The sequence below is a fragment of the Vespa mandarinia genome, chromosome 5, assembly GCF_050613455.1.
Source record: "Vespa mandarinia isolate Hongniang chromosome 5, ASM5061345v1, whole genome shotgun sequence".
In the NCBI taxonomy this organism is placed as follows: domain Eukaryota; kingdom Metazoa; phylum Arthropoda; class Insecta; order Hymenoptera; family Vespidae; genus Vespa; species Vespa mandarinia.
This window is the reverse complement of record NC_140814.1, coordinates 7,772,790-7,784,079: the sequence shown is the minus strand read 5'-3', so window position 1 is coordinate 7,784,079 and position 11,290 is coordinate 7,772,790. Positions and strand designations below refer to the sequence as shown.

Below are 11,290 nucleotides of genomic sequence, written 5' to 3'. Positions count from 1 at the left end.
TCTATCATCTGGCGAGCGGAACGACTATGTTATCGTATAGTATAATCTTTAATGGTCTGATAAAGTTAAAAAGAGTCTTACGTACCATCCCTTCCTCTCTCTCTCTCTCTCTCTCTCCCCTACGTTACAAATATATTTCACATATCCCTACTCTCGCCCACGCTCATAAATATACTCTGGCAAACGGATTGAAACTTCGTTAGAATCGACACGAGGGGACGATCTCTCACGTCTCGTTTCTTCTACGCTCGAGAGACATTCTCAGCGTAAGTAGAGGCTCGTTGAAATATAAAAAGGAAGTAGAGTTAATATAAGGAGGAAGCATAAGTATAAGGAGGAACGCGAAAGATAAGATAAGAGAGAGAGAGAGAGAGAGAGAGAGAGAGGAAGAGGAAAGGGAAGAAGAAAATGGGAGGAAGCCGAAGAAGAGGAAGAAACATAAGGGCCGCATTACCGAAGCGTTACCGAAGCGTTACCGAAGCTTAACTTGTCGCGGAAATCGAAGCTCAAATTGAAATAGATCGATCAGTAAATAGATCGAGCCATCGGAAAGCACGACGGGACACGGAGGAGCCGTGTATTTGCGTCTTGTAAGTCGAGCGTCGGTGATCGAGCCTTCTGGCAAAGCTCGTCGTGACACCGTTTCGGTGGACTGCTCAAGCCGGGCCGTTGCCCGGGCGCGTTTCGTTGCGTTTCATTCCGTTGCGTTTCGTTGCGTTTCGTTGCTTCGCGCTGAACGAAGAAAATTCACATTTCTACCTTTTTCACTTTGCTTTCACGATTTCGATCGTCTTCGAATGCAGTGATCAACGTTATCTTGTCAGTGTGCTCTCGCTTGCACTCTTAATATTTTCTTTCTGGCAAGTACTTATCATCTATAGCTCTCTCTCTCTCTCTCTCTCTGTCTCTCTTTTACTCTCTCGCATACGTACACCCTCTTTCGTGAATTATATCGGAAGAATGATAACTCACGTGTGGCAAACAATATTGCGAAGCTTACGTAAGGCATAAGGGAAGGGATGGGATGTCTTCACGTGACGTTGTCGATTCTGGACGCTGTGAAACATTCTTAAGATATCGTGCAGTTTTAGGATCATCGTTTCAAGGAATAACACAGTTCGAACGCTCGTGTTTGAGATTTATGAGAGTATCGAAAGAAGAATCAGCCGTGTAGGATGAAGAAGGGGCCGTTGACTTGGAACGTAAAATAGCTTTCTTCAACCTGACGTAGATTAAACTCGTAGGTCCAAACGTGATAATAAAGAAAACACATTCTCCCCGATCGTATGTGTAGAAACGATCGATCAAATTTAGAGAGAAAATAAAAATAAAACAAAATAAAGAAGAAATAGTATTAGGGTAAGGTGTAATAGCAAAGAAACATATAAACGATCGTGATTAAATGTCTTTATTTAGAAGACTCTTGCAGGGGATTATGCAAAATAAGTTCAGACATACATAGCAGGTACATAAAGAGAATGTTTTGTGTAATATGAATAATGACCAACAATTGCCGTGTGTCTCATTTATCTCGCACTTATACTAATGACGACTACATTCGCGCTTACTTACGTCTATTTCCGCGTACATAAGACGAATTGGTCGAGTCAGCCGGCGAAAGGTCGACCAGACTTTTCCTTTTAGTGTGCAACCAGCGAGATACATTAAAAAGTAAAAATAATTTTTCTCGGTAAAACGATCGCGAACTAATCGAATTGATTCTTTTTCCATTTTGAAAATAAAAAAATAAAGAATTTTCATTCTATCGCATTATAAATTATTAATTAGATATAAATTTTAAATAAAAGATGCCATTAGTATTCATCGAAGAATTTGTACTCCTGTTTACTCTTATATATCTCTCTCAATCCTCCTACGCGTTCGTTCTTAGTAAACAGGAAGAAGGAAAGATCGATGATTAAAAATAGAGATTCCTCCTTGACTTCCTTTCGCATGAATTATTTGTTGTTGATTTCGTTTTAACGATGTCATATAATTTCCATCTTATGTTTTATGGGACATGGGCAGTGCTTTTGTAGAGTAGTTAACTAACGGATACTAATCTTATACATATTAAACGTAATTTCAGATGTAGATCAGCATGGCGATTAACATAAAATTTACAAAATTCGATAACACACCATGGGGCTTTCGATTAGCGGGTGGCAGCGATTTTCCACAGCCATTGACGGTCATCAAAGTACGTATTTTATGATTAACGATAACAAATTTGTTAAGTAAAACACAATTGATCGTTTAAATACGATCGAACGGCTTTGGTATTTAATGTTATTTCGAGCCAAAAGTGTCATCCAAAAGTGATGCCAAGTTTTAGTAAGGTTTACACCGATCCTGACGTTAATTAGAGTTCAATGGACGATCGCGAGCATATACGACCCCGTATATTTCTATTCGTAACATTTACGTCAATTAATCGAATTTAAGACTCTCTCGGATTCGATAAATTTTGGCCGTTCCATTTGCAGGTTAACGAAGGGAGTCTTGCAGAATGTATGGGTATAAAAGTGGGCGATGTCGTGGTAAGATTAAACGATCAACCGATCAGCAGTTTGACGCATGGACAAGCACACGAGGCTCTCAAACTGGCAGGCAACAATTTCGTTCTTGGTGTACAAAGGTAAGTATCTTCGCGAGACTTCATCGATACGTTCGATGTCGACGCGATAAAACTTGACAATCACATTTTTTTTTTACTTTCGTCACCCCGAAATCCATAATAATGAAGAACTATCTTCTCGGTCGATGAAATAACAACAACAACAACAACAACAATAACTTAGTTATGGTATACATGTGCGTACTAAAGAATATCTTACGGATAGCAAGCTAACAGCCACGAGTCTGGAAAAACGAGTCAAAGTGCACGCACGCTTGTCACTCTCTCTCTGGCTTTATATATAATCCAACGTAGCCAGAATATCCCGGTGCGTACAAGAGTCTACGTGTGGCAATGTATTGCAACCATTTATAAATAGGTGACCCAGAATGAAATCTGTTTATCATTGGTCGCTGGTAATTTTATTACTGGCTTTTCATACCGCACTCGCGTCACCCCTCCTTCTCTACCGATTCTTCATTACCCTTTGGTTCGCGCTCGGGATCACACGAGAACGAATAAACAAAATTTAATATCGGCTAACCGTGTATTTTAAGGAGCTAGCTGTAAGTCGAAAAGTATGAGATTTTAATAAGCTGAAACATGATATCATTTCTCTTCGTTCTTTTTCTTTTTTCTCGTTGTAGGGAGGAAGAAGCTCGTAAGGCTCTCGAGGCTATACCCGACGAGAACATTGTCCCGTATAATATTTCGGTGAGTTAACTCGTTGGACTTTCTCTTGTTTCATTCGTAAGAACAAAAAAAAAAAAAAGAAAAGAAAAGAAAAGAAAAGAAAAGAAACAATAAAGAAGAATCGATCGGATTCATCGATTCGAATCGAAGCGTTAAATTCTTCTGTCATAGCTCGCAGATTTGCCGCCAGTTTTCCCGGAGAAAATTCTGTCGGAAGAGACGATTTTGGAGAAACACGAGGTAGTGATCGAACGTTTACCGACCCCAGATAAGGCTGAGGAATTGCCGGACAAGCCGAAGGACGCCAACAGCGAGATTATACCAAATCAGAATCTCACCGACGAGGAGATCGCCCAATTGATTCTCGAAGAGGAAGAATTGCTTCCCGATAAGGGAGTATTAGGGTAAATCGTGTGTAATATTGATTGAGAGATTTGGAAAAAAGATTCGTATATATAGGAGAGATCGATTTGAATGAATCAACAGGGTGAACTTCAATAAGCCCAAGCCTCGCGCTACAGTGTTGAAAAGTTCGAAGGTTTTGGAGGAGCTTCAGCACATCGCCGCAGCTCCACCACCGGACGTAGAGGAACGTCATCACATTTCGACCTTTTTAAAGAAGCCGGATCGACCTATACCGAAGGCTAAATCTCGAGAACCATCGGAGGGAGAACCGTATAGAGTAGTGATAAAGAAGCAGTCGAAGAAGAGCGTGATAGCACGTTTGGTGGAGAAGGGTCTGATACCACCTGGAAGCCTCGACACGCCTGAACCAACGTCCGAGGTAAAGATGTACGCCCCCGAGGAATCTAACGAAGAATCTAACGAAATTGGGACGGCCGTCCACGAAATCGATGTCCCTAAACTTCTACCACATTCGATCCGATCTAACGATTTCCCAAATCCCATTGAAGAGCCTACTCTCGATCTCGTTTCCGTTAAAACCTTGACTACTAATCCGAATCCTCCCACGTGTCTTCCTTCCTTAACTCTTCGTCGATCGACGATCAAGCCAAAGCGTCTCTACACGAGAGCTCGTTACTTCGAGAGATCTCTCCTCGGATATCGTAAGGATTCCGACAGAGTCACTCTCGCCTATCTTCTCGAACTTATTCTGGGAAAATCTTCTCCCAATGGGACGTTCGGACGGATAAGAAGGAAGGGCCGTTACATCGAGACTTATCTCGAACGGGAGGACATCTGGTTCAAATCGATGTTTAAGGTTTTCTTTGCTAAAAGAAACGATATTACGAAGGGAAGAAGGTTCAGCAAGCCTCGATACGCCGAGCGACTCCTGACGACGAATTCTCTTAGAGGAGAGCTCGTTGAGAGAAGGAACATCGCGAAAATGCAAAAACGACGTTTATGTCCTAAAGCTCGATATTTTGAGCGCGTCCTTGCGAAAGACGTACGACGATTGATCGAACTTATCAAAGAGATTTCTATTCGCGTAGATTTAGGAAAATTCTTTATTGGCAGTAACGGGAGAGAGATTAGACAGGGTGCTAGACGACGTTCGAGTTTGATCAAGGTCAAGGGTCATTACTTGGAGCGTTGTTTAGCTCGACAAGACTCCTCCGCTATAGTTTCGACGCTTACTTCGACGCTGACGGGTCTTATCGAGTCAACGAAACGTCGATCGTCAGAAGTTGCCGACGGACAGCTCGATGTCTCGGTTAAAGCTCGTTCGAGAAGATGCTCCTACGATCGCGCCCACTACGGTGAACGTGCGATCGTACGTAATCTCGAGATTCTCGGCAACCTGGCCGAGAAGATGACCTCGAAGATACTCGGTTGGCGCGAAGGTCGGCCAACGAACGACGACCTTGAAGTATCTCTCTCGAATTCGATCTCCTACGAGGAGGAAGGAGGAGGATTTTCCAAGTTCTTACGGTCCACCGGCGAGTTCGTCTCGGCCGAGGTGTTTCATCGTGGTGGCAGGAGACTATCGAGATCGTCCAAGGTCGTCAAGGTCGACTCCCCTATGGAATCCAACGGCTGGCTCGGTTTGCTCGCTCGACTCTGCGGCCTTGACAATGGCGCTCGTTTCTCCGATGACAGCTTGAAGACGTGCGACGAAAAGATCGTTCGTGAAGCCGATTACGAAGCCCGAAGGTTGTCCTTCGTGCCTACCGTCCTTTACAAGGGTCTGACCAATCATATAGGCGTCGATTTTACCAGACTCGTAGCTTACACTTTCGTTCCCTGTGCGTCCGTCGTTTTGTTGTACATGTACAAATAAGATCCTTTTGAAAAATCATTTAGATCCCGTCCCGTACGCTTTCTATTTTCGTTTTCAATGCAATCGAATTTCTTTGATCTTGCTCTAGCCTATATCGTTTTCGTTTCGGTCGTAACAAATTCGTCCAAAGAAATATTAATCGTGGGCTTTTTAATCGGGTGTCGTTTAGTTAGGGCGAAGCATTATAATCGGAATGTTGTATGTTTTAAATCGAAAATAAATTTTCGATATTTGCGTTTCGTAGATCATATTTCGAGTCGCACAGGCTTATTTTAGAATTCCTGTAAATGCATTTTAATTGATACGTTTGCATTTCGCTTTTTGAAAATTAATTGATTTAAATTAGGATTTAAGCGTATTCGTTCTCTCGGGTTAAATGGAACAAAACAAAAAGTGATCGTAAAAGCGGTGCGAGTGTAAAACAGTAAGACTATATCGATGTATCTTGAAACGTGCGTTTCTGTTTCCCTTTAACCTAATAATGAAATATATCAATTACAAATAAATCGTCAATCCAGTTTAATAATCGTCATGTTTGCATGTCTATGCGTTCTCCTCGTCGATGTTACTAAAAATACATACACACATATACACCGACACAAATAGATCGAACATTGCGCAGACCTCACACAAAAACGCACATTTCCAGATGTAATACGATTAGCATTCGATCGTTCGAATTAGATCGAATACTAATTGCCAACTGGGTCAATTAATAAATGAGATTGTGAGTCGTGTCGTAACCGTGTTCTTTATTTATTAATCAAAGATATAAATCAGATAGAGCATGCTTGCAAGAGGTAAAATAATAATGGAGGATCTATCAAACATATCGTATTTTTTTATCATTGTATTTTTTAAAAATGAAAAATGACAAAGTGATCGTATGGAATTTGATCGTTTTTAGATCTATTTACTTTGTTAAAGATAAATGGTATCTTTGCGTTCAACCTCTTGCACAGGTTCGATTTGTTATTGCACGTTACGAGATCAAAAGTATTCTTCGATATTGGAAAATAGAAATTCTTCTATTTAGGCAACGACACCGGCAGCGACTCCAGATCTAACTGGGAGATCGAGCGGAGCCAAGACACCAGATTCGCGTCCGGAATCGAAGTTGGAAGTGATCGAGAGAACGCAGGACGTGGTAACTGAGAAGATCGAGGAAGTTACTATCGAGGGAAAGGATCCGAACGTTAGTCTCGAGGATCTTCGACAATCGGTCGAGAGGAAAACTGTCGAGGTTGAAGTAGAAAAGACAGAAAAGAAGGAGGAACAAAGGGAGGAGAGAAAAGAGGAGAAGGAGAAGGAGGAGGAGGAGAAGGAGGAGGAGGAGAAGGAGGAGGAGAAGGATAGGAGGGAGGAACCAATTCTCGCCGGTATCGAGAGACAGATGGCTGAAGTAGCGAGCAAGGTCGATCGGGAGAAGATCAAGGAGCTCGTGAGGACAGAGATCAACCTCGAAAAACAACTGGAGAACGTGCAGAGTCAGTTGCTCGCCCTGAAGCAATTGCCGAGCGAGATCGAGAATCACCTTAGGGTCGTGTCGGAGCAACTGAGGATGATCATGGAGCTGAGCGGGGTTCAAAACGGCGGCAGCACCGCCGGTAGCCGTCGTGGATCGTCAGGTGAAAATCAGCCTTGATCGATTTTCCTCACTTTCCAAGCCGATGAACGAGATTTCTGAACGCCAGCCAAACGAGCCGGCGCCTACGCGCGATTCGCGAATACGACTTCCATTGCCAAATCGTCCAAGCTCATTCTGGATCGTGATTAAAAGATCTCGAGTGGTAAACTTGTCGGTAAACGAGATCGTCGTTGGTAGGAAGTGGGTTGTAACCAAGATGATCGATCCGTCATGAGTTTTGGTTGTAAGCATGTTTATAAGTCTTGTTGGAAATGAAATTTCGTGATATTCGCGCTCGATCCTTCTAGAAGGCTATTTTCGTCTTGTTTATTTATGTGCCTTATGTTATAATATAAATATATTCAAGCTTCTCGCTTTTCATTTCTTTTCTTTCTTTTTTTTTCTTTTTTTCTTTTTTGTTTTTTCTTTTTCTTTTTTTACTTTCGAATCTTTGAGAAAGCGCCATTCGTCACAAAAATTTTGTCATTGAAATCTCTAGGGATATATTACTCGCTTTCTATTATTGACGAAAGTGTGTATTTTCAGAAGATGAAATCGTTGCTGCAAAGCAGTGTCCTCGAGAAAGTAAAGAAGAATTACCGATAGTGGAAGATATCAAAGAAGAGGATGACGTGGAAACTTCGCGATCCGAACGACCATCGACCGCCATGTCGCAAGAACCACCACGGATAATAGAAACTACTGACGATGAAGAACAAGAAACCGAAACGAGAGAATTGGATGGTACGATCTCCATAAGAAGTAGCGACGACGAAGGTAGTAGGGTCAAGAAATTCGTTGTTTCGTACGAAACCAAAGTTATGAGATCGAGAACAGCTAGTCCAGCGCCTTCCTATGGTAAATATCTATCGTTATATGACACCTAATCGTTTATTCAATCATTATAGATCTAGTTATTATTATTATTAATCTATTATCAACGAAGCGTCCGTGATTACGTGAAAGAACGAGGAAATAGTTATTATACCTTCTTATGCACCATTATAGGTAGTTTTGAACCAGATCCAAACCTGTCACCGAAAGATCAAGTTATTCAGGAGTTGCAGGTATACGAATGAGGGATATTGCGAAGTTTCACTGGAATGTTTTTCATTATCTTTTTTTTTTGTGTTTAAACGTTGGAGAGCACACCATCCAACATTTCTTTTCTTTTTTCTTTTTTCTTTTTTTTCTTCTTCCCATGCATTTCATACCACGTTCACTATTCAAACATTTCAGTAATAATGTTTGAAAGTGATACCTTGTTGTCGAACTATATCCCTTCGTATCGTACTTAACGTATTCCAATTGGATTTAAGTCTTCTTAGGTTAAAGATAATCTAGGATAGATTATAATATCTTATTTCCCCGTGTCGCACGTGCAACCTTGGAACGTCTTCGATATATTGTATTCCATCGTCTCTTCTATTTGTGTCCGCGTACGTGTAAAAGAATTTGTTTTCTAACTCACTTTCTAATTCACTCGTTACATTTTTAGTACAGGAAAGGGAGAAAACATTCGCAAGATCTCTGGCCCCAGGCTAAACAATTGGAACTCACGTTTGGTCGTAGATGGAGATGTCCAAACGATTTCTTCAACGACGAGATGATAGCCGAAGTATTATCCTCTCAAGCGGAAGTTATTCGCGGGAAAGCACTTGGGTAATGGAGGTCGCTAATTACCGACTAATTATACACTTTTACGCGAAGCTTTCAATTAATTCGCTATGTTTCCATTTACGTGCAGGGTAAACTTTAAGAAATACGAAAAGACAAATCTACCGAATTACGATCATCTGATGAACTCGAGTGTCTATAAGATGATTCATAAGATGGAACGCGAACCGAAGAAAGGTATACCCGCGAGGCCTCCCAAAGTAAATGCCGCCGAGGATATAATCGAGAGAGTCGTAAGTTTTTAACGTAAGTTCGAAACGTGAGAGTCCTGGTTGCGTGGTGACAAACGATATTTAACGAAAGGCAATCGGGTTTCTTGCACATACATACGCCAGCTTTCTTTAATCTCTCTTTCAGAAATAATCGGTATTCAGCCTTGCCGATGACAGAAGTACTCGAAGTATTAGTCACTAATGGAAGAGACGTCAAGTTGAATGAGATCATCGAACGGCCGTGTCGACGATCGAAATAAGAGGAAACAGCCAACAGTCGCAAGAGGAATCAAAGAAAGAATTTCGAAAGGTGTTCGCGTTGAGATATTCGAAAATGTTTTTTTTTTTCTTTTCTTTTTTTTTTAACCTTGGTTTCACGAGAAGCACGTCATCAATATTCGAACCAATAATCGAAGGTTAATTTATCCGAATGATTTTACATAAATACGTATAAATATTTGATCGTAGACACGAGATTAAATGCGATCGAGTGTGAAGAGCACGTGTGTTGTACACACATCCCTTATATAAACCCATGCATATTTCGGCATATTTTTTGCTCTCGTAGATTCGATTAAGAATTAAGTGTATAACGTTAATAAAAGAAAAATTCACTTTGTAGATGTTATTACGTTATCCATTTTAGGGACATCTTGTTGATCAACGATAAGAGGAAATCCATCGGTAAGTAAGTAACTGAGTTCTCGTTAATTATGTTAATAGTTTTTCTTGGTATGTAAAACGAATCGTACGACGATTCGTGGAAGCGATTACAAACTTGAACGTGGTATCGCCGTATTAGTCGAAAGTCTTTCTTAATTACTTCATTTCCATTTAAACTCATTAACCACGTCGATGAATCAAAGAGACCTCATTTCTCGTTCTACTTGCAATTACTAGATATTTAACGAATAATTGATCTTATCAAGACGAAAGCTTTTAGACTACTAGTCGATTTTCACACTTTTCTAGACAATGAAGATTAATTACGACTGATATCGTACGAAAATTTTCAAACATGAAATCAGAAACGATCTATAAATCGTTATAGGTCCTTCGCAAATAGATTCCTATTATCGATTACGTCTTTTCTTGACTGTTACAAGAGCTACGTCATTAAAACGAGTCAAACTCGGTGGAAGAACGGACATAAAGGAAGTATGGCCGTTTGATGCCGGAGGCGCTTCCGGAGGCGATTCCGCTACTTCTTCGGATGAGTCTCTCGTACTTTCACCTTTCCGGGATTACCACGAAGTACCTCTCTTGATTCGTAGTAAACCGCATACGATCCGGTTGAGTCATGTCTGCGTTACGTCCGTTCCATCTTCGTCCTCTTTCCTTTTCTCCTTCTCTTTCTCTTCTTCTTCTTCTTCTACCTCTTCTTCTTCTTCTTCTTCTGCTTCTTCTTCTTCTTCTCCTTCTTCTTCTTCTTCTTCTTCTTCATCTAGAGGATGCCGGTGCTTACGCTCCATGAGCGTGACGTCGGCTCCGAGCAATTTATGTAAAGCATTCTAGGCATGATTCACGAACTAGTTCGCGCCCTCGTGACCGCCACCGGCGCAGAATGCAGCTACGAAGAAGAGAAAGAGAGAAAGAGAGAAAGAGAAGCGTGCAACGGTCCAACCGCCGTGGCGTGCGTTGCACCTGGGGATGCAGGTCTTTTCGTCTCTTTCTACCGAAGTCTACCGAAGTCTCGTGCCGTCGAGATCCGTCTCGTGTCTTCCTCGTTTTTATTCCTATCTTTCAAGAGGTTTTTATCCTACAACAGAGAGATACAATTTCGAATCGATAAGTAGGTCGATCTTATGAAAGAAACAAACTATTTCTTTATTCATTCACGACAAATTTCTTTATTTGTATTCTTTCGTAACATTGAATAGACAACTTTTTTATTTTCAGGGACTTTTGGATGATTCCTTTGTGAGAACGTCGATGCACTCACAATCGATGATTCGTTTTTCAACTTGTTCCATGGTGAAGATTCAAGGTCAAATATGATCCGTCACTGACGTTGCAAATTTTACTATAGAACGTTCGATATCGTGGAAGAATTTTATTTAACGGCCGATTATCCCATTCATGACCTCGGATGACCCATTGACTGCAAGAAACGATGACTAAGGCGCCGTTCGTCCACCCTCATATCGCAGTAGGATCTTTCGAACTGCTAGGGAAGATACCAGACGTGTTTCTGCATTTAAGAACGTTCGTTTTATTGTCGC

General features: G+C 41.2%; 1 protein-coding gene across 8 annotated transcripts; it reads left to right on the top strand.

Annotated features, from left to right (window-relative positions):
* Positions 1 to 140: 140 nt before the first annotated feature.
* On the top strand, positions 141 to 9,660 carry LOC118441956 (uncharacterized). 8 transcript variants are annotated; one of them, XM_085657120.1, is made up of 12 exons: positions 882 to 1,465; positions 2,090 to 2,200; positions 2,487 to 2,638; positions 3,265 to 3,331; positions 3,482 to 3,714; positions 3,797 to 4,094; positions 6,589 to 7,180; positions 7,726 to 8,037; positions 8,188 to 8,246; positions 8,678 to 8,841; positions 8,927 to 9,089; positions 9,214 to 9,660. In XM_085657120.1, exons 2-12 carry the CDS (start codon positions 2,102 to 2,104, stop codon positions 9,217 to 9,219), a joined length of 2,145 nt encoding a protein of 714 aa, XP_085513246.1. In that variant the 5' UTR covers positions 882 to 1,465; positions 2,090 to 2,101; the 3' UTR covers positions 9,220 to 9,660. The 8 variants fall into 8 exon arrangements, 7 of the variants coding, with proteins under 7 accessions (XP_035722939.2, XP_035722943.2, XP_035722938.2 ...); XM_085657119.1 differs by lacking the exon at positions 9,214 to 9,660 and having other exon boundaries at positions 8,927 to 9,102; XR_014982215.1 differs by lacking the exons at positions 8,188 to 8,246; positions 9,214 to 9,660 and having other exon boundaries at positions 883 to 1,465; positions 8,927 to 9,102.
* The last annotated feature ends 1,630 nt before the right edge of the window (positions 9,661 to 11,290 follow it).